Source organism: Sabethes cyaneus, chromosome 2 (assembly GCF_943734655.1).
Source record: "Sabethes cyaneus chromosome 2, idSabCyanKW18_F2, whole genome shotgun sequence".
In the NCBI taxonomy this organism is placed as follows: domain Eukaryota; kingdom Metazoa; phylum Arthropoda; class Insecta; order Diptera; family Culicidae; genus Sabethes; species Sabethes cyaneus.
Window position 1 is genome coordinate 151,385,157 of NC_071354.1, and position 27,474 is coordinate 151,412,630.

The 27,474-nt window shown below is 40.0% G+C and overlaps 1 protein-coding gene across 2 annotated transcripts in view; it reads right to left on the reverse strand.

Annotated features, from left to right (window-relative positions):
* Positions 1-27,474, reverse strand: part of LOC128738427 (peroxidasin) — a 285,835-nt gene that overhangs the window by 172,885 nt on the left and 85,476 nt on the right. For both annotated transcript variants that reach the window (XM_053833533.1, XM_053833532.1), the window contains 2 exons: positions 19,689-19,904; positions 15,911-15,982 (listed from right to left, as the gene is read on the reverse strand). In XM_053833533.1, coding sequence (XP_053689508.1) covers positions 15,911-15,982; positions 19,689-19,904 — 288 coding nt within the window. The remainder of the gene's footprint in view (positions 1-15,910; positions 15,983-19,688; positions 19,905-27,474) is intronic.

Here is a 27,474-nt window from a genome sequence, read left to right on the forward strand (position 1 = left end):
TTTGAGTATTTAAAATAATTATAACTTGATTCCTGTAAGTCCTACAATTTTGGTATGTTCAGTAACTTTACGTAACTTTACAGGACAAACAACTTTTCTGAAGACAAAACATTTCTAAAGTCATTATTTAAAAAGTTAGATCTCAACGCCATCTATGGGAATAAAAACACAACTACTTAAAATTTACAAAAATATGCGAAATTTTATAACAAACAATATTGCTGAAGATAATAAAGCTCTACGAAGCATATGAAAGAAGTTATGGGGTTTTGTCCGAGGTCCGCGTCAATCTGCCCCACTGTGCGCCTCCCAGCCGAGATTCGAATATACGACGACTAGTTTATTAGATCAGCATCGTACCTCGAGGCCAATTGAGACGCTACCTCACCTACCTCGTTGTACAAGATTATCCGGATTTTAGACTCGATTAACCGAATGAAGAATTTTTTTTAAATGATCATCATTATCATCAGTGAAAAAATTTTAACAAAAGGATTTTTATGACTCAAATTATAAAATTACTCTTACCTTCAAGATGGTATGGAAAATAATTAAGAATCTACACTATGGGCGGCGCTAGTGTCTTAGTAATATAAGAAGTTGTTTTATTTGGAAAGGGTGTTTAGGTTACAGTTGCTATTTAACTAGTTTAGAAATTAGTTTATATTTTACTATTTACCTTTATTTATTTATGTGACATAATTGCCTATTAAGTTCTTGCAAGTTTCGATTTAAAAGAATTAGTGAAAAAATGCAACAATTAGGCACCAACTTTTCAAAAGGGCCAATCTGCAAAGTGTAAACAAACCGAGTGAGGATTTTTTTTGCTATGCTAGTCCAGCAGAAAATAACTCTCACTCGGTTTGTTTACATTTTGCAGATTGACCCTTTTGAAAAGTTGGCACCGAATTTTCTATAATTGTACAATTTTCATGAATCGTGCAAAATGTTTAGAAAGTAACTGGGAATGTGTTCACGTGACTGAGACCAGTAGATTAAGTGAGTTGGTGGGATTTTTCTGGCCTTCTTAGAAGTACCTTTAATAGATGGTAGATGGATTTTTTACAGGCAGTTAACGGCAGCTAGAGAAAAAAAAATTGAGTGTTGAAGTTAACTATTTCTCATAGCCTTGTAGTAGTAAGACAATTCTGTACTATTTTGATATTATCTTAAAGCTGGTAGTCATTGGATTAACCTTCCCGAAGACCGAAACTTTCTAGGTAATCAGCAGCGCAAGATACAGCCATTTACAAAGCTCATGGAGATAGACCACTATGTTGCGGAACGTTTTGGGGATTTCGGTGAAAATATATATGAAATCATAGTGGTCTATGTACATTGGTGTGAATAAATCGTATATTTTGACAAAAGTTGGGATTTTTATGTATTCTCATGTTGAATCACTTTATACACTACACATTAGAACACTTGGTTTGGAGAAAATAATGGCATAGAATTTTTTATAGAATTTTTTAGACAATTGCGTCTCCTGTAAAATTAACTAAACGGTCAATAGACCACTATAATTCGGAGCGGCTCATATATGAACCTATCAACCACTTCCAGTTCATCGCCGGAAATTGTCACTGTCCGTGAGAGGCAAACGTTGTTTTCTCTGGAGCCTCTTCCTACCATACATTTGGTTTTCGATGCATTGATTTGAAACTCAATCCTCCTAGCCTCCGTTTGTAAAGGGTAGGCGCAAGCACCGGAAAAATCCTCAACTCTCTCATTATGACATCGGAAAACAACTTGGAATCGTGCTGTCAACGATGAGTCGTGTGATTTAACATTGCTACGAAGCTCTGAATATCGAACGGAAGAAAAAATATGGTCGGAATGGATGTTCTATTAGTGATCAGGATCACAAGCGTGTCGTGAATATATTTAGGCGGAATCCCAATGCTTCGGTCAGGAATGTGACCAACAAATTGAATCTGTCCAAGTCTTTCGTTTAGAGAGGCAAGGACCGCATGGGACTGCATACGCACAAAGTGCAAAAGGCTCCAAATCGTGACAAACGGCAAAATACGGTGGGACCCAGATGCTGAAGAAGTCTCATTAGCTCATCATGGATAATGAAACTTACGTCAAGGCGGACTTCCGGCAGCTTCCGGAGTTACTGTTCTTCACTGCTCAGCACAAGTTTAATGTTCCGGAGGAAGAAAGGAAGCACAAACATTCAAAGTTTGCCAAAAAAATACATTATTTGGTAAGCGATCTGCTCATGTGGCAAACGGAGTGCGCCGTTCGTAACTACCCGAACAGTAAACGGCCAGATCTATCTCAAGGAGTGTCTACAGAAGCGTCTAGTTCCTCTGTTGAAGCAACACGATCTTCTGGCCGGATCTAGCTTCGTGCTACTATTCAAAGGATACCCTAGAGTAGTACGAAGCCAACTGGGTTACTTTCGTTCCCAAGGACACGAACCTCCCCAACGCACTGGAATACAGGGCCATTATGAAGCAGGCATTACGGAAGCATCCCAAGGAGGTCAAATCTGAGAGAGACATGAAGAACAAGTGGGTTTCCGTACAGGAGAAGCTGCAGCCAGTTGCTGTACAGGAACTTATGAGTGGAGTTAAGCGTAAGGTGCGAGCATACGTTGAAGTTGAATGAAATAAATATGTCAAAAGTTTACTGATGGGTTTTATTTTATTGTCTAAAAGTTTGAAAAGGATCGGACAATCAGGTAATTGTCTGCAGCGTTTCTTCTGTGGTGCAATTTGATGTGGGACAACCTTTAGTCTGGCGAAGAATGCCTCCGCCGCGCCTACCCAAGGTTTCTGGTAATGAAGTCGAGGTCGTCTACGAAGACTACAAGTTGGCTACATTTACTGAAGACTGTTCCTCTCGCTTCGATGCCCCCTCGCTGGATCACACCTTCAATAGTGATGCTGAATAATATACATGAGAGTCTATTCCATTGCTGCAATCCTTTGCACGATTCAAAGGAACTTGAAAGTGCTACCGAAACATGTAGCACAGCATTCGCTCGACTGTTCGCGCTCGACTGTATCATGTGCTGCCCTGAAATCTACGATAATATGATGCACGTTGTATTCCTGATATTTCTGTAGTTTTTGTCGGAGAGTGAAAATTTAATCCCTAGAAGCACAGGTCCCCATGAAGCCAACTTGATACTGCCTCTACCCTACGAATTCCATTTTGCGATTCAAGATAAACGACATAACAAAATCTCTAGGAGAGCACCTAGCAGACAGCGTTGAACACTTTAATGCCGCGCTAATTACAGCAATCGTGCTGATCGTAGTTTTATAGATGGAACAAACCACACCTTTCCTCCATTCCGTTAGCCCATCCTCTTCGCAAATCCTTGTAATTATCCGGTGAAGTGCCACTGTTACTGGTTCATTACCATTTATATAGAATTCTGCCAGGAGTCGGTCCTTGCCGGCGGCGCTGTTGTTCTTCAGCTGACCGATTTCTCGGCGTATTTCTTCGAGATTGGAAGTCGGCACGCTGCACTATGGCGTAAAGCTGGCCAAAACTCAAAAATACAATTTCAAGTTTTTGCCATTATTTTATTTTTATCATTTTCTGGAATACTTTGGGAGGTTAACTTGAAAATTTTAGCCAGTTTGAAGTTAAAATGAATTTTTGACAAATGTCTGAAGTTGAACATGTTGAAGAATGATATTTTGTTCTTCCATACAAAATATATGGGAAACTCAACACCAATATTCAGCGATCACGAAAGTATGGTGGGAAACGTCAGAAAAACATGCATCTTACAGGAAATTTTCTCTACTTTTCGGAAAACTAGATGGCTTTCTGCGCTTTGCTGCGCTAAGGAAGTAATATCGATTTTTTGGCGGGTATATTAGAAGTGATTTCTTCTTGTTACATGAAGGAATGATTTGCTCTTCCATAGGAGAATATCACGAAACTCCTATTCAAATGATCCGGATTTGTTCAAATTTTGTGTAGTTGTTTCTTTTCGGAAAATTTTAGACGCCTGACTTTTTACTTGGCATTTAGGGTGTCTTTTTCTGAGTTAGGGTGGTCCCAAAAATCATTATTTTTGACCAATTATCTTTCTTTAAAAATTCGTGACTGTTGAACTACTGAACCAATTTGAATCTATTTTGAATAGCGAAGGCGCTTCGTAGAGCTAATTCTATAGTTTGAACGAGCTTAGTGAATATCGCAAAGCAAGGCCCCTCCGATTTTTGATTCTTTTTTACTTTACTGATGATTGTAATGGCTAGTAAATTGATAAGTCTGCTACCTCCCAGTCGGGATTCCAGCTTGCAATCGATAGACATTGTAGGTGTCCATGAAATAATTCTCGAAGGACAAGAGTAAATAGGAGGAGGGTAATGAGTATAGTAATAAATATATAATCTAAAATTAATTTACATTTTTACTTAGATATGCATTGTCAAATCAAAACAAGCGTATTTTTACAATTTTCAATTTTGGTATTTTTTGAACCAGCCTTATTTTATTATAATTTTTTTTGTTACAAAATTGAAATTAGTGACTTATAATTTACTAAAGTTTTTTTTTAAATAATTTTTTTATGGTTTGTGAACCCCCTAATGCATCATGATACAAGTTTTTTATGCTTTCAATGGCAAATACAAAATTTTCCATCTCAAAAACAAAAACCACAATAAAACAAGTAAAAAACTAAACTTACTTACTTACTTAGGTGGCTTGCCGTCCTAAGACAAAGCCTGTTGAACAAAATTTCTCCATGTAACTCGGTTGAGGGCTACCGCTCTCCAATTCCTCGGACACCGAGTACTCTCTGTCAGATCTCGCTCCACCTGGTCTAACCATCTTGCTCGCTGCGCTCCTGATCGTCTTGATCCTACCGGATTTGAGGCGAACACCATCTTTGCAGGGTAGTTGTCCGGCATTCTTGCAACATGCCCTGCCCATCGTATCCGTCCAGCTTTAGCCACCTTCTGGATACTGGGTTCGCCATAGAGCTGTGCGAGTTCATGGTTCATCCTACGCCTCCATACTCCGTTCTCCTGTACGCCACCGAAGATCGTTCTTAGCACTCGTCGTTCGAAAACTCCGAGCACTCGCAGGTCCTCCTCGAGCATTGTCCATGTTTCATGCCCGTAGAGAACAACCGGTCTAATAAGCGTCTTGTACAGGGTGCACTTTGTACGGGGACTTAGTCTGCTCGACCGCAATTGCTTGTGGAGTCCATAGTAAGCACGACTTCCGCTGATAATACGCCTCCGAATCTCACGGCTGGTATCATTGTCCGCCGTTACCAGTGAGCCAAGGTAGACAAATTCATCGACTACCTCAAACTCATCGCCGTCGATCAATATACTACTGCCCAAGCGGTGTCGTTCGGCCTCGGTTCCGCTGGCCAGCATGTACTTTGTTTTAGACGTATTTACCTTTAACCCAATCTTTTCTGCTTCGCGCTTTAGTCTGGTGTACTGTTCAGCCACCGCCACAGATGTTCTGCCGATAATATCCATGTCATCGGCAAAGCAGACGAATTGACTAGATTTGTTGAATATCGTGCCCCGCGTGTTGATATCCGCTCGGTTCATAACACCTTGTAGCGCTATGTTGAACAGCAGGCATGAAAGACCATCACCTTGACGAAGCCCTCTGTGTGATTCGAATGAACTTGACAATCCACCCGAAATCCGAACACAGCACTGCGTACCATCCATCGTAGATTTAATCAGTTTGATGAGCTTCCTGGGGAAGCTGTTTTCGTCCATGATTTTCCATAGCTCTTTCCGGTCGATGGTATCATATGCTGATTTGGCTGGCAAATGAGTGAACATGTGCAAATATATCACCTCTGTTTTCTAACTCCTATCTCTACCTCCACGAGGTGCCGGCTGGGGTACGGTAGCCAAAGTTGCGCACCTGGTGGTACGCAACTTTGGTTGTCGTATGCAGACAGAGAAGGTGGAACACTCGCCGTGTGGTTTCCGGCTACCTAATCGTGCAGTTCGGCGCAGGATTTTCGGAGGGCGCGGCTGCGGGGTGTGAGCACACCGGGAGAGAGTTATTTTCTCAGCTGGCTTAGCACAGAGAGAGAGAGAGAGAGAGAGAGAGAGAGAGAGAGAGAGAGAGAGAGACTCTTAATCGGTCTGTTTTACACAATCTGCACTTACGCCCTTTGGCGGTTGGTGCCGAATTGTACGTTTGGGCAAAAATTGAGCCACGGGACCTGATCCTGCCGGGAGTCGGCAAATCAGGTGCCCCTAAGTCAAGGTCTATCTCCGTGCCGATGACTGAATGGCTGGAGGGGTGAAAACATGCCAGTCGCGAACGGAGTGCTTTGGGCATCTTGCCCCTACTGTGCCATGCGGGGCTCTGGTACGGTCAATCTTTGTTGTCCCTTGCGTTTCGTGGGAACAGCATAGTAGTCCTGCCCAATTTCCCTTATGGGTTTTACGCCAAGTGCGTTCTGGCCAACTTAATTGGCTTCGCTTACAATTTGCTGTCTGATCTGTGTTGGAGATTGTTTGTGCATATACTCCGCTAGTCAAATAGTTAGAGTCGCACAAATAAATCTTCAACACAAACGGGCAGCAAATTTGTATTTATGCGAAAAACTTTTTAATGGCTCTGTCACCATCGCATTGGTCCAGGAGCCATATTTTCGCAAGGGGTACTTTCATTCGACAGATATTGGAAACCAGAACTTTGCTGTTTTCAGCAAAACTGGTATGACAAATCCTCGTTTGATGCCCAGGGCATGCATATTGTTGCATAGGTCAATTAGTGCATGCCTTATCTCTGAGTTGACTACTCGAGATATTTGTGCAGTCACAGTAGAACTCGTCGTGGATGATGTCCATAGGCGCTATGTCTACTGTTCTGCATACTTACCACACGATGAACCGTCTCCCAGCGACGATTTCAGAAATGTGGTGAGATACTGCCAATCTAGTGGGCTTCCGCTCATTGTAGGCAGTGATGCCAATGCCCATCACATCATTTGGGGCAGCTCGGATATCAATCTGAGAGGCTCTGATTTGATGGAATATTTGAGTGGTACCAACCTTGGAATACTCAACATTGGCAATTGTCCAACTTTCATACGAGCTGGTAGAGAGGAAGTGTTAGATATAACACTCTGCTCTAACAGGATCAGTCATGAGTTGGCACAATGGCATGTTTCAAATGAGACACCAATATCTGATCATTGCTTTATATATTTTGATCATTTGGGTGTCTCCTTGAACGCTGCAACATTTCGCAATCCGAGATTTTCTGACTGGGAACTCTTTGAGGAGGAACTGGCGACGAAATTTCAAGGATTCGAACCAACGATTGAGTCATCGATCGACTTGGATGTGGCTGTAGATGTCACAACATCTTTTATTGCGGAAGCTTTTGAAGTAGCTTGCCCACTAAAAACTATTAAAACGACTAGAGGAACACCATGGTGGAACTCTCATCTCGCGGAACTAAAGAAACGATGCAGGAGAGCCTGGAATAGACGTCGGAGGGATGGCGTGGAGCCTTTCAAGCAGGCCCGGAAAGCCTATGCAAAGGCTTTACGATCTTCAGCACGCACGAGCTGGCACAGGTTCTGTAGCAACGTTTCCAGTTTCGGCGAGGCAAGTCGACTTAATAAAATACTGTCAAAATCGAAAGATTATCAGGTTAATAACATTCGAAGTTCGAACGGTGAATACTGTTCGAATGACAATGAAATCCTGGAATGTCTCTTTTATAGTCACTTTCCGGGCTGTGTGGAACCTGAAGTTCGAAACGATCCAGAAATCGTTTTAGGTGGCTTAGACTCATGGGCTTTTGCTCGGAGACTTGTCACAACTGAAGCGATTGAGTGGGCCGTGAACAGCTTCTCTCCATACAAATCTCCTGGAACAGATGGAATATACCCTATTCTACTGCAAAAAGGATTCAAGTACTTCAAACACATTCTGAGAAGGATGTTTGTGTGTAGTATTGCTATTGGGTACATCCCAACTCAATGGCGTGAAATAACCATTAAGTTTATTCCTAAAGGTGGACGCGCGACATACGAGCAAGCCAAAAGTTTTAGACCAATCAGTCTAACGTCTTTCTTGCTTAAATCACTTGAGCGGATTGTTGATCACCACATCCGCGAAACAAGCTTAGTAGAAGTTCCTCTTCATTCAGCACAACATGCTTATCAAAGTGGCAAATCTACAACCACTTTATTACATGATGTGGTGGATAAAATTGAGGTTGCTTTTTCACAAAAGGAATCTTGCTTAGGAACTTTTTTGGATATTGAAGGCGCGTTTGATAACGTATCTTTCGCTTCCATTTTGGAGGCTGCTCGTTATCATAATGTGCCTTCAATAATCATAAAGTGGATAGAACAAATGCTTAGTAACCGATTGCTTTTTTCGTCCTTACGGCAAGCAAGCATTTGGAAGCAAAGTGTTTGTGGATGTCCACAAGGTGGCGTTCTCTCGCCTCTTTTATGGAACCTTGTGGCGGACGGCCTATTGAGGAAACTCAATGGTCTAGGCTATCCGTCATATGGTTTTGCGGATGACTATCTCATCCTAGTAGTTGGAAAGTGCATAAGCACATTATTTGACTTAATGCAGCAGGCACTACGTGTCGTAGAAACGTGGTGCCGAGAAACTGCACTTTCGGTAAATCCGAGCAAAACATCTATCGTCTTATTTTCAAGACGTAGAAATACCAATGGAGCTCGCGCTCTGCGCTTTTACGATTCGGATGTTGATGTTGTGAACGAAGTGAAGTACGTGGGGTTGATTCTCAACTCCAAGCTTGACTGGTCTACAAATATTGACTTCCGAATTAAAAAAGCGTGCATGGCCTTTGGGCAATGTAGACGAGCAATTGGCAACTCTTGGGGGCTTAAACCCAAATACATACACTGGTTATACACGGTCGTTGTCAGACCAATACTGGCGTATGGTTGTCTTGTATGGTGGCAGAGAGGGGAAGTTGTGACTGTCCAGACAAAGCTAAACCATCTTCAAAGGATGTGTTTAATGGCAATGTCTGGTGCATTTACTACAACTCCTACTGCCGCCCTAGAAGCTATTTTCAATATTAAACCTCTACACTTCCACCTGAAGCAAGAGGCACTAATATGTGCTTATCGACTATACGCGATTGGCCTTTGGCAGTCTGTGGACGGTTCCACTGGTCATACTCGACTGTGGTCGCAAATTGTTGCTGAGGACAAGTTTGCCCTTGCTCCTAGCGATGTAACGCTCATGCGTACTTTCCCGTATAGGACTTTCTCAAGTGACTTTCCTCCTAGAGAGGATTGGATGTCAGGCTACATGGAAAGGAAAATTTCCGACTATGTGGTCTGTTATACCGATGGTTCCTTGTACGAAGGTCGCGCGGGTGCTGGTGTTTACTGCCGTGAGCTGGAATTGGAGGAATCCTATTCGTTGGGTAGTTACTGCACCGTTTTTCAAGCTGAAATCTTTGCAATTATGTGCGGAGCTCAGTTTGCACTTCAGAAAGAACTGATAGGCAAGATTATCTACTTCTGTTCTGACAGTCAAGCCGCTATAAAAGCCCTTTGTGCGGCTAATTCTAAATCTAAAACAGTCATCGCCTGCCACACCCAATTAGAAGAACTAAGCATTCTAAATGCCGTTCATCTGGTTTGGGTTCCTGGCCATTCTGGTATAACCGGAAATGAATGGGCTGATGAACTAGCAAGATCTGGAGCAGAAAAGTCGGTTTTCGGACCGGAACCTGCTTTACCAATTGCGGCATGTTGGATAAAACAAAAGATTCGATCTTGGTTTTCATCTGAACATGTACGTTATTGGGAAAATCTTGAAACTTGTCGTCAAACGACACGTTTCATTGTTAAGCCTTGTGAGAAGGTTGCGAAATTTCTTTTGCAACACTCAAAGGTAAATTGCAGTATTCTTGTCAGATCACTGACTGGTCACTGCAGACTAAATTATCATATGGCTACGATTCAGCGAGCTGAATCGTTTCATTGTAATTTATGTGAATCCGACTACGGTACACCATATCACGTAATTTGCAACTGTCCTGCAGTAGCACAATTGCGTCATAGGATCTTTGGATCCTACGTCTTAAATGAATCGGATTTTAGGAAACTAAAATTACGAGACATTTTGATGTTCCTTACCGAAAGCGGTATTGAGCTATAAGCTCTTATTTATCATGAGTATACCCCCCAGGGGGTGTACTTTTGATAAGTTAACTACCAAGGATTGCAGTATCCCCTCGGGGGTACAAAAATCTTTCGGTATATATATGTTTGTGTTTGTCCAAATTCCTCATCCACCCCTTCCTATTCCTCCTGTTTTCCTTCCCGTCCTCATCAGGTAAATGATGACACGGGCAAGATGGGCAAGGCACAAATCTTCCACATGATTGTGAGGAACGTGCTGCTCGAGCCAAAGATGCTGAATAGTCTGCTCGACCGCAATTGCTTGTGGAGCCCATAGTAAGCACGACTTCCGCTGATAATACGCCTCCGAATCTCACGGCTGGTATCATTGTCCGCCGTTACCAGTGAGCCAAGGTAGACAAATTCATCGACTACCTCAAACTCATCGCCGTCGATCAATATACTACTGCCCAAGCGGTGTCGTTCGGCCTCGGTTCCGCTGGCCAGCATGTACTTTGTTTTAGACGTATTTACCTTTAACCCAATCTTTTCTGCTTCGCGCTTTAGTCTGGTGTACTGTTCAGCCACCGCCACAGATGTTCTGCCGATAATATCCATGTCATCGGCAAAGCAGACGAATTGACTAGATTTGTTGAATATCGTGCCCCGCGTGTTGATATCCGCTCGGTTCATAACACCTTGTAGCGCTATGTTGAACAGCAGGCATGAAAGACCATCACCTTGACGAAGCCCTCTGTGTGATTCGAATGAACTTGACAATCCACCCGAAATCCGAACACAGCACTGCGTACCATCCATCGTAGATTTAATCAGTTTGATGAGCTTCCTGGGGAAGCTGTTTTCGTCCATGATTTTCCATAGCTCTTTCCGGTCGATGGTATCATATGCGGCTTTGAAGTCAACGAATAAATGATGCGTGGGAACTCTGTATTCACGGCCCTTTTGGAGGATTTGCCGCAGTGTAAATATTTGATCCGTTGTAGACCGACCTTCGACGAAGCCGGCTTGATAAGTTCCCACAAATCTATTCGCAATTGGTGATAGACGGCGGAAAATGATTTGGGACAGCACTTTATAAGCGGCATTGAGAACGGTGATCGCTCGATAGTTCTCACAGTCCAACTTGTCGCCCTTTTTGTAGATCGGGCAGATAACCCCATCTTTCCACTCCTCCGGTAGCTGTTCCGTATCCCAAATTCTAACAATTAGTCGGTGTAGACAAACGGCCAGCTTTTCTGGTCCCATTTTAATAAGCTCCGCTCCGATGCCATCTTTTCCAGCTGACTTGTTGTTCTTTAGCTGCATGATGGCCTCCTTAACTTCGCCTATCGTTGGGGCTGGCACCTCTTCCCCGTTTGCTGCACCGTCGAAATCGCTTTCCCCGCCGCCATGGTTTTCCGCCTGGGCGCCATTCAGGTGTTCGTCGAAGTGCTGCTTCCACCTATCCGTCACCTCACGATCGTCCGTCAGAATACTGCCAGTCTTATCCCGACACATTTCGGCTCGCGGCACAAAGCCTTTGCGGGATCCGTTCAGTTTCTGGTAGAACTTCCGCGTTTCCTGAGAACGATGCAGCCGCTCCAACTCCGCATATTCCTGCTCTTCCAGGTTGCGCTTTTTTTCCCGAAAGATTTGGTTTCGCTGCATCTTCTTCTGTTTGTGTCTTTCCACGTTCTGACGTGTGGCACTGCGCATCTTGGCCGCCCGCGCAGCGTTCTCCTCATCCATCACCCTCCTACATTCATCGTCAAACCAATCGTTCCGCTGATTCCGGGCCACATGCCCGATGGAGCTCTCCGCTACACTGCTGATGGCTGTTTTGATAGTGTTCCAACAGTCCTCGAGAGGGGCTTCGTCCAGCTCGTCCTCTTCCGGCAGTGCAGCTTCGAGTGAATGCGCGTAGTTTGCGGCGACGTCTGGCTGCTTCAGCCGCGCGAGATCTAACCGTGGCTGGCGTCGGTACCGAATGTTGTTCACAACGGAGAGTCTTGGGCGCATCTTAACCATCACTAGGTAGTGGTCCGAGTCAACGTTAGCGCTTCGATAGGATCTGACGTCGATAATGTCTGAGAAGTGCCGACTGTCGATCAAAACGTGGTCGATCTGTGATTCTGTCTGATTTAGTGACCTCCAGGTGTACTTATGGTGGATTCTGTGCTGGAAAAAGGTACTACGTACGGCCATATTCTTGGAGGCGGCAAAGTCGATAAGTCTTAGGCCCATTTCATTGGTTCGCTGGTGTGCACTGAACCTTCCAATCACCGGTTTGTATTCCTCCTCCTGGCCGACCTGAGCATTGAAATCCCCGATGACGATCTTGATATCATGTTTTGGGCAGCGGTCGTATTCACTCTCCAACTGCGCGTAGAATTCATCCTTGTCGTCATCGGTACTTCTGAGGTGAGGGCTGTGCACGTTGATGATGCTTATGTTGAAGAATCGGCCCTTGATTCTCAACCTGCACATTCGAGGATTGATTGGCCACCACCCAATCACCCGTTTCCGCATCTCGCCCATCACTATGAAAGCTGTACCCAGCTCGTGTGTGTTGCCGCAGCTCTGGTAGATGGTATGTCCATCTCTGAACGTACGTACCGTTGAGCTCTTCCAGCACACCTCCTACAGCGCTACGACGTCGAACTTGCGGCTCTTCAATACGTCGGAGAGCACTCGAGTGCTCCCTTGGAAGTTGAGAGATCGGCAGTTCCACGTCCCGAGTTTCCAATCCATAGTCCTTTTTCGTCGCGTGGGTCTATTCCGATTGTTCCAGTAAGAATATATTTGTTCTTCGTTCCATGCTTTAATATTTTTCGTGGTGACGGCTTGCAAAGCCTGCTACACCAACCCCCTGTTTCGCCGGAGGGCCAACGAAGCTCGAAAGAGCCCTCCTTTCCTGTCAGCATACGACCCTGGCTTCCACCGGGGTTGGTTACCCGATCTCCACCAAAGTTGCTCGTATCCCGGCTGGTACCACGAGGCGGTAGGAATAGGAGTTGCTGAATAAGAGGCTATGAACCACTGTAGGGTCTATTTTATGCCTACACGTGCACAAGGCACCGACGGTACGCATTATTCAGCCGTTTACCAGCCAAACTAAACTAAACTATTTTGTGAATCACCCTAAGGAGCGATAATTTTTTTCGATTTTTGATCCCAAATTTGAAATCAGTGACCCAAAATTAGTTAAAGATGTTATATTCAGCCGATTTGAAATAACTTTTGACTTTTGGCCAAGCGTTGTATGGAGGAGCGCCACTGTGCATCGATTTAAAAATTTCAAGGCAGTGTATGATTCGGTTAAGCGAATTGAATGGTAGCTGATTATGCATCATTACACTTTCCATAATAAAGTGATGACAATATACAGCAGGAATTTCCAAACAGGACGATGTATTTTAAGACACTTCTTTAAAAACATCTCAGCTCAAAAAAAATCAGAAAGAGAGAGAGAGAAAACGGTTTTAACCATCTTAAATTGGTCCCACTATGCGACTGCAGGCCCGTGCCAGTTTAATGTTTGCGGTCTACTGGCGTACTCAAAGGTGGAGCACCAATTCTTCAAAACACGTTTTAGCTTTAAAACACTCCAAATTTGAAGATACTAACATATGTGGTTCTTCTGGATAATGAACCTAAAAATACCCAATATATCTACTTTTCCAAGACCACCTACTATTTGCAATTGTAGTGTCCCACCAATGGACAAGCCTGTGGCGCTGTCGACAAGTATGTTCGGTGTGATTGAAGAATACCGAGTAGTTCCGACGTTATTTCTGGATTCGGAAAAAGGATTCCTCGGATTGCACCATAGAAGAAAATATAGTAGTGGTTTTTAATTCGGCCTCCGGTTTTCGACATAGTGCAATTGCGAATAGTAGCCTTATCATTGCATATATTTTTGGTTGGAAATTCAAATGTCACAAGTTGACAGTTCAAGGGATTTATTCTAAGTTTTTTTTATGAATTTGTTCCATTTTCCATGATAAAATTTCTCCTATTTTATTTGGTCTTGCTCGCATATGGTATATAAATCATCGTGACATCTTTTTCAATGAAGTGACATAGCTTTATCTAAGCTGATTAACATAGTGGGTTGTGTGGACAGTTGGGGGGTGACATGAATATAAAATTCTCAACGCGATTTTTAGATAATCTAGACTGTGAACAAGAACACAAAAAAGCTAAACCAAATATCAGAATATCTAACAAAAAGCGTGCATTTCAATAGATGAGCATACTCTGAAGCCGGTTCTGTTATATTTCTCTGAAAACCGTTTTCTCTGCAGGTGCACTGGACAATAATGCGTTCGGTTATTCAACGTACATATGTCGCCGAACCATGCAGTAAAACTCCGCCATTTAATCGGAGCAAAAAAAAAAATCTTCGACAGCACAACCTAACATACCATTCACCCAGCAATCGAAAATACTATCGAGAGCAATTTGGCCTTCCGGAAGTGAAATTTAATTTGTCTCGTTTGCTCACTGATTTATTGCTTTACGGTGCAGCCAACCTACTACGGATTTTACGTATGTCTATGGTGGGCGAACAGAATGAACGCCGAAACGTGACAGGAGTTTTTCCTGTCATCAACGATTTGTGTGCAATGCTATAAAATGCGAAAAGAATTGTATGTGTAAAATTCCAGCGCCACAACAGAGAAACCATGCTGTGGTGTGAAGAACATGTTTTTCATATTTTCCTTTGAATAAAACAAAGTAAAGGCTCAATGCTACATTCCTATCTAAAAATTCAGTATTCTCTGAAAGAAATATCAAATATACGCAGCCAAATAAGATCTGAGTTGGCAATTGTATGCCAATGTGTTACTGATTTTTATGTGAGAAAATAAAGAAGCGAATAAGTTTAGTCTTTCCGAATGAAATCTATCTGAAATATAAAATTTCTTCCATGACCGTCCCCGCTTTGTATGAAACTTCCAACAAAAGATAAGATTCGATGATAGCTCTAATAGTATGTAGAAAAAGCCAAGTAAAACATAATCAAGTTTCAATCTAATCTATTTTTTGTCGGGACAGTCAATCCACGATATTTCTTTTAATGCCGGCAGGGTCCTTTTTTGCTTGACTAACGTACCGATTCCAATATTCAAGTAAAAATTGAAACAAAAAATGCGATTAACAAGATTAAATCACTAGAATAGATTTGAGAATCTGCTAAGGGACTTAGCAATATTCATTCGATTTAATGCAGTGTTTAGATACAGGCCGATTCAAATACGACATCTATCCAAAGTCTGCTTATTTGAGAGCCCTTTTCGTTCTCAGTTAATTATATTACATATTTCTATAGCTTAAATGTCCTCCAATTCACAAAAAATTAGAAAACAGCATTTTACCAGATTCTGTAGAAATGGGAAATCAAATGACAATGTGAGTAAATAGTCAAATTAATCTGTCAAGAATCTTGCTCAAGATTGCTTTGACTCAAGATCAAGATCAAATATTAAGGGTGCTACAATGCTGCGACGCCGTTGGTAGCCAAGTGAAGGTTCCCTCAATTTTTCCAACTCACAGTGAAATATGGGAAAATGCATCAATAATAGCATAAGGGAAGAATTCATGGTATTTCAAAATGTACTCAATATTGACTCGTAGTGTGTATTTCGGAAGTTAATCTAGTCACTGAGCAGTGGACCGTGTGTGTGTGCGTTGGTTATGCACACGTCTCGTTTCGAAACCCTTTTCATCATTCTTGTTCGTCAAATCCTGTCCCAAAAACGTCGGTCGGTCGGTACATTTGTATAGTCCCTACCCTATACTTACAATCGTTCCAGAGCCGGCATATTGGAGAAGGTCTGCCTTTCAAAGGTGGTGATATTGTTGAAGTGTAAATATCTGAAAAGATTCAAAAGCGAAAGCAAAGAGTTAAGCCGGTTACATGTTTGTAATTTAAAACGAAGTAAGATTGATAGGGAAAAATAGGAAAAGGTTCAAACGCTACCATGCTGCTTCGGCTTGCCAATCGAGGGCTTCTCAAATATTCGATATTCCCATTTTGGTTTTAACAACATTCGCGAAACTCAGCTTCGATTTTTTTTTGCGTTACTGTGACTGTGAGCGGGGCTGCAACAAGTTGACAGAGTGCTTCTGTGTGATGAAATTGAATTGGATTGTACCTACTACCTAGCTGAATATAGTCAAATAAAACCAACTTGTTACATGTTGCACGTTGCACAGCACAATCAAAAGGAGTCTCTTGTTTATGCTACTAGAAACGTCACGTAAATTTATTTGAAACAACAGCAAATGAACAGTTCCACGCGAAAAAGTTAAATAGCAAGATTTTATCCTTTCATATTTGTCCTCTCTAATTAAACTTTATTTACATATTTGATACTAGGAAATATGCACCTTCCACAAATATTGGCACCATTTTGATTCAAGACCAATCTTTAAACAGGCGTATTTATTTTCATGGGTATTATGTTTAAAAAATCGTATCCCGAAGAAAATCGATTCTTCAAAATTATGTCCAAGGATAATTTGTAAGATATTGATTTCTAAATATGACAAAGTATAAAAACTGGTCGAAAAACGAGAAATAGAGCCGAGTCCTGGAGGGCTAAGTACCAATGGATAAGGTACGACGAGTCGAGCAATATCAATAATTGCCTAGAACCATATATTCTTGTAAAATGCAACCAACATTAGCTAAGTATGAAAAACTTGTTTTTAAAGAATTTCCAAAGAAAATACTCTATAGTTCTTTTAACTTTTGACTCTTTTAGTTCAAGGGGGATATTCATACGAAGAAAAATGCTGAAGACCATAGAATCTATTATCATTTACCTTTTTCACGTGGAACTACTAAAATTTGAAAATTGCGAAAATATGTTTGGTCCCGCCTTCAGAAAAACGTGAATACCTCAGCGAGATTTGAAGATACGTCCATACTTTCTTCGACAAAGTTGTTCGTCATAAAATTTTCCATCTATACAGTATACGTACGTTACTCTGAGATACTGTTCGATACCCTGTTTTGACGTTTATTTAAATGAAATTTCGAAAATTTTAAATTTTTGCCAAATTCAATAAATTTTTGTAACCAAATATGACTCCAGACATGCCACCATAACTTTTTTATGAATGTATCAGATCCCAATGATTGTGAAAAAAATAGTTAAGTACCTTTTTTCACCTACTTTAACGTTTCTAAAAATATTTTTCTGAATTAACTCCTGAAAAATGCCATTTTTTCATAAAACTCAAATGTGCGACCCCTAAATCGCGGCAACCAATGTTGACGTCATATAAAAGTTTTGTTGTGACACCCTAAGCTATCATTTGAGGGGTGAGCCCCCGGGTTTTCTGACATAGTGCTATTTTGGGACACTCTACCATAGATGGTTAAATGAAAGCAAAAGACAATAGGAAAAAAGTTCCACTTTTCGCCCTTTTGAACCACTGCTGTCCCATTTTTTCTTATCTTCAGTCCAGTCAGTTATACACTCATTTTAATTTTCTTTCCCATTTACTGTCTTTTCATTCCCTTTTTTCTTTTTCGTTCTCAGGTTTCGTCCAAATTTCGTCTCATTTTAATTTCTTTCTCTCTCGTTTTTCGACTTAGTCTGTTTCATTTTTCTTCTTTTAGATGCCCCGTTTTTTCTTCGTTGTGTTCATTCTGTTTTTGAAACTCTTGTTTCTTTTTGCTCTCCAGTTTTCCTATTTTATCTGCCGTTTTTTCATCCTTTTCTCTCACGTTTTACCTTTTTGTTTGATCTATTTTTCCTATTTTCCTTTTCCTGTCCTAAGATAGGACTTTTGCCTTTTATATCCCGTTTGACCACTTTTTTCGTTTACCTCTATTGATTATTTTCCCTTTTCTTTTTTTCTCTATCATTTTCCATTTCTTGTCTCAATTTCCCTCCATTTTGCACTCGTTGCCCCTTTTATCTGCCCACTGCTTCCTCTTTCTCTCATTTTTCTGTTTCCCTTTGTCCTTTTCAATCCTGGTTTTTCTCTTTCGTTCCATTTTTGATTTATGTTTTGTTTTATTCTTCCGTTTTTCCTCATTTGCAGACTGGTTTTCCCTCTTTTCTTGTCTCGTTAACACTAGTTTGTGTTAACTTTGTTTGAGCCCATTACCCCTTTTCTACTTTTTAGTCTGTTCCGCTCTTCCCATTATTGAGTCCCGCTTTGCCTCCTTTTCTGTGATGTTCTGTTTTTCTTTTCCAGTTTATCTCGTTTGTCTTCTAATTTAATTTTTTGCTCCATTTCTTTTTTTCTGTTCATATTTCTCAATTTTCTTTCTATTATATTATCTCCTTTTCTTTTCTTTTCAACCCCGTTTTTCTCCTATTCTGTCTAGTTTATTCTCATTTTCTTTAACTTTTTTCTTCTTTTCTCTTATTTTTCATCCGTTCTCCCTCTTTTTATGTACCGTCGTTTTCCCTTTTATTTCTCTTCAATTACTCTTTATCTTTATCTAACTGTCCTAGGCTTTGGGCGATACCAAGCGTCCCGGTACAGCTCTTTGTAGCTGTTCGATTTGTTCACTTTTCTTTCTCTTTTTAGTGCGGCCCTTGCTGCTTGAAACTCCAACGTACGTTCTTCTCGGTATGACAAGGTTCTCGGTCTCTACACTCGTTTTCTGGTTCTGAATTAAACTGGTCGACGTTGGCTATTCGATTCTAGCTTTCTTGGCCAGATACGATTTTTCAAACATTACTCCCATTAAAATATACCCTTTATCCAAAGTTGCTTATAGTATCCACACAGAATGGGACAAGACGTGTGGGAGAAAGAGTGGAAAATCAGGGAAGGGACCATTCGTCTTTAACCAAACTGGCGATACGCTGATCGAATCAAATTATAATGGGAGCCAATTGTAACCGGATTATCAGCGAAATTCAGTCCGATGTAGTTCAAAGGTTCGCCAATATGTACGATCCACAGGTCCTAGGAAAATAAATCGAGTTCGAATTCAGTTAGAATTATAACTGTTACAACGGTTTGCTTTGTAACAGATCCTAGATTTCAGGAGTACAACCTGCAGACTCATTATATATTAGGGAATTCCAAGGCGATGTATGATTTAGTCAAACGTCATAAACTGTGGTAGATAATGCCTGAACATCGTTTTGGACACTGATTCGAACAACCATAAAGGGAATCAAATCATGGGTACGGATAACAGGTGAGGCCTCAAACGCTTTTATGATAGCATGGACTGGGTATGCTTTCAAACTTATTACTGCAAGGAATCGATATCTGTAGGAGGAACTGGTCGTATGCGTAGGGATCCGAATGATGAAGTGGTCGAGAAATTCATATATTCACTTAAAAACATGCGGCAAAGTCAAACGACGAATTATAATTGCGAATTGCGCCTTCTACGTACAACGAAGACTAATCATCTAGCTGGCCCTTTACGTAGATAAAATATGGACGCTGCAGGAAGCTGATCGACAAGCGCTCGGAGTTATTCGTGTGTAAGATTATGCATTCAATACATAGCGGTAAACTGGTGATATCACAGTACTACTGAATCGATAATAATCAGTGTTGCATGACCAGTAAAATATTAAAAGCTTATACTTACAAACTGTGAAGCCGGTCCAGTGATTCGAAAGCATCCGGCGCAATGAACGCTATCTTGTTCTTGTTGAGGTATAAATATTTCAGCGACGGCAGCCCGCGGAATGCTCCGCTTTGCAAGCGTGAAATTTGATTTTCGTTCAGGAAAATCGTATGCAGATGAGCCAGCCCGGAAAATGAATCCATTGCAACTTCACGAATGTGATTGTAGCGGAGATCCCTGCGAAATAAATAATAAGAAAGAATAGAATAGAAAAAGGTATCTCCATATGGCTTGTTTCTGCTATCAATTATAAGTAAGTCAAGCTATTTTCAGTTTACCATGGCAAGAGTAAATGTTTTCGTGAAGGAGTAAAAATAGAATAAGCTTGAAAATATGAGATAAGGAACACGGAAAATTTAACATGGACCTGTGGAATACGACAATATATTGCTGATTGCATTTAAAATTTCACTCTAAAAATGCTATTTTACGTTACATTATTCCAATGTTTTCGCCACACTTATTCCTTAAATAAAATAAATTGCATTGTTAATAATATAGCACCATTCCATTAGCAATAATAAAATAGCACTTTCATGAGCTATTCCGCATTTTTAGGAAGTTTAATTTCGTTGTGCACGTTAGAAGTCAAGAAATCGACAAAATTATGTAGATTAAAATATGGTGTCTAGTACTTCCGTCAAATTGCTTCAATCCGCTCATATTACAGAATAGCACTCCTGAACTAACGCTGTATTTTGCTGTGCACGATAGAAGTCAAGTCTTTTGAACAGTTGTATTTTTAAAAGTCTTCACTTTCTAATAGAAGCAATGGAATGAGATTTTATTGCGATGACACTCGAGAAGCACCAAAAACCAACAACATATGTTTCGGCTACTAGAAGCACCATTCTATGGCGAGTGCCAAGTCTTATGGCCTGTAATAGAACACGTAAATAGTAGGGCTTGCAAGGGTAAAATAGACAGTTACATGGGCAATAACATTATCATTCATTTATAGTATTCTTTTCATCGTCCTGTGGTGATACAATTATTCCATAAATTTAGAGTAAGTCTAGTTCAGGACTCTCAAAGAAAAAAATCTAATTATAAACAAAAGATAAATGACAGTCGTAGATAATTAAAGTGCAGTTGCAGTTCAATTTATTAATTTTCGTTGATGTATTCTTACTATGTAACTATTGTATTTGTACTAATTAATTAATTACATCTGAAAGTCCAAGTTGATTACCATTACTTATTATTTGAGCGAAAATATACTTGCATACTTGGGTACACGCTGAATGTTATTGTTCCACTAAACGTAAAATAATTAACGAGTTTTTTAGGAATATCGTTACCGTTACCGAATACGTTAGGAATACGTTTACCCTTACAACTAGCGGTGCCAACAACACTGATGATGTCATGGATGCACAGCTACTGTCACTTGCTTGCTCTTAAAATTGTATCATAAAGTTTTATGGATTCGAGTAATAAAATCGCAAAGAACCCAGACAGGAATATAACTTGGTGTGTCAATGCACGTTTTAAACACTGACAACATTTATTGTAAGGTATTTCCAGCTTCATCATTTTTCCGTCTGTATTAAAGTCAGGATATAAAACATAGATACTAACATTGCGATTATTGATTGTAAATACAGTATTTTTCGATGCTTCAGCGTTTAATCTGTCATCGATTTTTCATTTAATTCAAGCAGTTATTCAATTTTTCATACTTTCTACAGTCATTAACAGCTTACATATAAGGTACACCGGGGCAAGTGGGATCTAAAAAATGCATAGTTTGGGTTTATTCCACTGTGTTTTCTATAGCTTTGATTATTTCAAAATTCTTTCAGCACAGAAACCCTTCAGTGGTGTCACTTCGAAGGATTAATTACGAAAAAGGCCTATCAATTTACATGAAATGAATCTGGAGGAGAATTTTCAAAATAATGGTGGTAGGTCCCACTTGCCCCATTTACCGGGGCAAGTGGGACCTATATTCAAATTTGATTGAAAAGTATAAAATAATAACAAATTGTGTAAGTCAATATACAGAAATGTTAAAACATTGCAATAAGCAAGACTTTATAATTTATATAAAATACAGATCGTGAGCAACTGCGCTGTAAAGCATTATTGTAATGAAATGTAGTTGAATATGTCGTATCCAATTCTTGCAAGACGTAATTTAGGATTAACCATTGTTTAATAGCTCGAAAATACGATTATGATCTGTTTGTTCTACCATGCCCAATTCGGTAGACCTATTCATAAGAGATAGTTACGCTATAAAAACCACAACACTTTATTGTTTCAATTCCAGTTGCAGAGTTGCTTAATTATATCAAATTTGCCTTTCCAAATTCAATTAACATCGTTTAGGTGTAACCAAAATGTGGCCAAACTGTTTGTTCCCTCATAAGCTGCGCATATGGGCTTCTTTTTTGGGGCCCCTTGGTTTAATCCTTTTCGGTTTTATTTTAAAGCTTTACTGATATAAATATTATGTAATTGATCTGAAAATGTTCGGTAGTACATCTAAAATATGTATTAAGACAGGAAGTTTTGTGCTGAAACACTTTATTTTTAATAGGTCCCACTTGCCCCGAGTGCTTTGAAGTGCCGACCTTATTTTGACCCATTTTTTTTAATGCCGTTTGTCAAATTAACCCTTTATAAGGCCGTGGCAATTATTTTGCCACCAACGAAAAATATTCGTTTTGCGCCTATAATGACATCAATATAATTATAGAAGCAAAATAAAAATTTTTTGTTGGTGGCAATATAGTTGCCACTGCCTTATAAAGGATTAAACAACTAGTTTTCGGGTGTAATTTGTTATGTTTACTTACTGCCAGAAAAACATGTACTTTTACGTAAAGCCTGTGGCCAAAATATCATTTACAGAAAGGTGCGTCAAACTTACAACGCAAATTGAAAATAACGTTCAAATTTAAAGTCCAGTTTTGATGTTTGGAATGCCTGTTATAAATAATCTATAATTTTAATACATGCGTTTGAGTTGTATCTTTCATTTCTAGAAAGGTTCGGTTGGAGAAAATGAGGTTGAAGAAAGTTATGAGCTCCGTTCCCACTTACCCCGTATTCCCTCTTGCCCCGGGGTACCTTATACTAATGCAATTTTAATTTACGTTGACAAAGATTTACGACCGTAAGGCTAAAAACAGAAATTTTAATAAGTTGTGTTACGAACGCCCCTCGTTAGTGAACGCACCTCCAAAATGAATCTAGCAGCGTCAAACTGACAGATGACCGAGCCTTCTGAAGGACAATAAAGTACACCGGTGTGATTTAAAGCCTTCAGGCCAATAAGAACGTGTTTAGGCATCGTTTATATATTGAAATTATAAGTATTAGGGTTTAACCTAAATTTCTATCGACACGCAACGTAACTCATTTTCCTTAGTTTATATCATTTATTGCTCATATCTCGGTTATATGCTACATATCCGTGCTAAGCGCCCAATTCCATTGTTAGTGACCAAAGCTCAAGGAGCGCGATTAAGAACACGATTCCGGCGTAAATAGAACCCAGGTCCGGATATAACATCACTGCAAACGCATAAACGAAAATTTTAATCTCTTTCTCTATTCAGCAAATTAAATAGATTAAAATTACGGAAATTATTTCTTGTGTTGCTTTGTAACAAGTTGTATTACTGTTGTATTGAATCATATTAGCTAAGTAACAAAGTAATAAATCATTGTTAATCATCAAAACCGCAGGACATAATCTACATTCTAATCCTACATCCACAGTTATCTACAGGGCAACAACAATCCACCTAGACAACTCGCACCCGTTCATTCAATATTGCCTGTATGAAAGCAGAGTGGATTCATTCATATTCTATCATCCTAGTCGGCAGGATTCACGGGATTCAATTTCACACAGAAACGTTACCGGTCGATAAACCATTTCTGAATAGCACAACAGTTAGGTAGGTGCCTGCCACTAGTCAGTTGCTTTGTCAGCTATTATCTAACGAAACAAAGTGAATAAAACACAATCAAAAGACAGCTACCGGCGAAAAGTTCTCGGCTATCGGCAATAGTGGAACGTGACATAAGTGTTTACGATGTGTATTATTTAACAATCGATGCAATGACAACTTTTCGAGCAACATTTTCCGAATATGCCCGATGGTCGTTATTCAAAAATATTCCTTTGAGCTGTGTACGGCTTCGTCTTTTAAGTTTTATTTAATTAATTTATTTATCATTCTGAATATATCATGGACGAACTTCAAACAAATCCACATAAATCGAAACGTTTTATTTCATTATCTCGTCCACAATTAAAATTATATTCCGCTTTAGATAGAATTTTATGCTATCGTATTTATCGAATTATTGGTGTAACCCGTTCTCTGCTATATTTTTGCATTTTCTCTAACAGAATATTGATAATAATAATAATATCTTCTCTAATATGTTACAGCCTTGTCTGTAAGCAAACCCAGACCCCTGACAGGACGTCATGTTTTCGTAGCAAGAATCGCATCTCGCTCGCTAAATGCTTTACACGAAGCTGAAACTAATACAGGCACATCTAAACTGCAGCTGGAGCGAATATACGCTCTCTTATTCGGGACAGGAATTGCTGTGGTCCTGGAAAAGAAGTTGGCATTATAAACTAACAATATTCGTGATAAAGCCATGGAAAAATGTCAGTACTGTGGTTAAAATAAAAACGTGGAGTAAGTCAAGACTCAAACAAATTTTGCTAGATTTCAGTTGCCTCTAGCGTTAGACGTAAATTTAAGCTTTTTAGTTATACATTTCGGTTATCTTCGTTATAGTGAATCTAGATTATCACAGCAAAAAAGTGTTTTTTCGTCAAAGTTATAGAAAATTAGTTTAAGTGCCATCGATTCGCTTTCAATTAGACGCGAGGCAACGCACGCGGGCTACTGCTTGTATGTCAATACAATTCTATCATTTGGAAATAATTTCACTGCCTACCCTTACTAACACATACTGGATTTCTGCTTTCAAAATCCGGAGGATTCCTATTTCATAGTGAAGCGGATTCCTTTACCGAGTTATAGGTATCCTAGGGATTCGCCTATTGGATTCTTATACAAGAATCCTGGCTCTATAAGCAAGGCATTCTGTACAAATCCTATGTAGAATTCCTCTATACGACTCCAATGCGAGGAATCCCGGAGATTCGGTGTGAATATTTTTGATTCATCCGGGTAACCATACACTTTTCGAACTCGTCATCATAGCTGTGTTTTATATGGAAATAGGACACCATACGAACCGTTGCTTTTCAAGAGATGGCGCTTTTCTAGTTGTAGTAAGATCAAAATTTCTCACTTATCTATGTATACCTACCTGAAAAACAACCACTAATCATATTTTATTTGTGGTACAGTTACTTTGTTATGCTTAATTTTCATGACTTCTGCCTAATTTTGATAAAAACAAACTTTTCCTACACCTCTCCATAGCATCTTCCTATTATTCATCCGAGAGACCGGAAAAGTGATTTGATACCGTACGAGAGCCAGGAGCTGAATATATTTGCGACATTTCAATTCGACAAAATTAAATTTTGCAACATGAACGCAATAAATAAAAACAATGTTTACCAACTATTTATTGGTACAGGTGTTAAACGTGATATTGCGATTTGCAATAAACACAAAAGAAACTGAGATACATGAGAGAGTAATGTTACTGCATTGAGTACATTTATTGTCGCGCAAAATTGAGCTGTCTCCGAAATGTACAATATGCGTTACAAAGTAGCGACATCTGTTGTAGTACTCAACAGGGAAACATTGATAGTTTCAAGCATACAAATTCACGAATGGCGCATGATGAAACACTAGCACCAACTTCTGTTATTTATTATCAGAAACTAGAGGCGGTGTCCTGTTGCTTTGAAATGCTGAAGAAAGTGAAAAGTTTTTTCGTGCAGTTCTCGGAAATACCTATACATTCACAGCATACAAGCTAGAAGCACAGAAAAATAAATATAACTCTTTGAAGAACAAAAATATTATCACGCTCATTTTGGGTGCACAATAATAACACCTTTGAACTTGGGAACTGGATGTTGGGGGTCGAAAACGGGTGCCTGAGCATGCATCACAAATTATACTTTTCAAGGACATTTTCAAATATTTCGTCTTAATGTTTATACTAAAAACCTAGCAAAAATGTTTCTGCTTATTGTAGGCTAAACACTGCTCATCTGGGAACATATGTGGAACTATATAGCAATGAATCCCGGTTTTCTTGTTTTCTGTTTTAAAAGTAGCAATTTCTGGTGCCGTTGCCCTATAGACGTTTGCGCCTACATTGATACTAATGTTGCAACAATCCGGCTACTGTCATGTACCTTCTTCTCGGAAACTAATCAATGTATTCGAAACACTTTTGTATTGTTTTATTAGTAAAAGTTTTAAAAAGACTTTAATATCTTTTGAGCTTATTTCAAAAATTTATTTCCCGATAATGCGAAAAGCCAATCGAATCAGTTTGTTTTGCATTCAAAACAGTGCATTTTATTCTAATATTTACGATTTTGTTTTCACATGGGAACCTCTTCCCCTTTCCCCTACGGCTCCTTGAAGATAGTCATTCAAAAAAAAACATAAATTGCGGTACCATGGATTGGCGCTGGGGGGCTTATCCGGATTGAAAAATGACATGAAAGTATATTAAGTTATCTCGTGTTTGACCCATGCTTTTTTTAAAATTCCAACGCATAACAAAATGGCGGACATAAAAACATAAAAGTAAGGTTTTCACGCGAAAAAATTGACTTTAAACATTTCAAAAAAATACAAAAATTGCAATATCGAAAAAATGATAAATCAAACACTAGATAATTTTGTTGGCTTTCAAACAAAAAAAATCATGAGAATTGTTTGAGCCGTTCTTGAGATATTTATGGTACCGACTTTGAGAACCTGGTTTCGATAAAAACGGTGTTGAAGTTTTTATTCGCTGTGTAATCGCTCCAGACATGCGTGGTACAAATAGCTGTAACTTTGTCAATTTTTGGAATTCATCCAAACGACTTCAAACACATATGGTCAGAATGTTAATCTTTCAAAATAATCAATAAAAAAAATTTCGGTTTTTACAAATTGAAAAAGTACTATGCCCCCTTAATACTGTTCATGGTTCATGTCATGCTTAATTCTTCAATTAACCACTTGATCGCAGAATTTTACGCTCAAAAATCCCAACCACTCGTCGTTCAGAGTGTTCTTGTTCTTGCTCTTGCTCTTGCTTTTACTCTTGCTCTTGCTCTTGCTCTTGCTCTTGCTCTTGCTCTTGCTCTTGCTCTTGCTCTTGCTCTTGCTCTTGCTCTTGCTCTTGCTCTTGCTCTTGCTCTTGCTCTTGCTCTTGCTCTTGCTCTTGCTCTTGCTCTTGCTCTTGCTCTTGCTCTTGCTCTTGCTCTTGCTCTTGCTCTTGCTCTTGCTCTTGCTCTTGCTCTTGCTCTTGCTCTTGCTCTTGCTCTTGCTCTTACTCTTGCTCTTGCTCTTGCTCTTGCTCTTGCTCTTGCTCTTGCTCTTGCTCTTGCTCTTGCTCTTGCTCTTGCTCTTGCTCTTGCTCTTGCTCTTGCTCTTGCTCTTGCTCTTGCTCTTGCTCTTGCTCTTGCTCTTGCTCTTGCTCTTGCTCTTGCTCTTGCTCTTGCTCTTGCTCTTGCTCTTGCTCTTGCTCTTGCTCTTGCTCTTGCTCTTGCTCTTGCTCTTGCTCTTGCTCTTGCTCTTGCTCTTGCTCTTGCTCTTGCTCTTGTTCTTGTTCT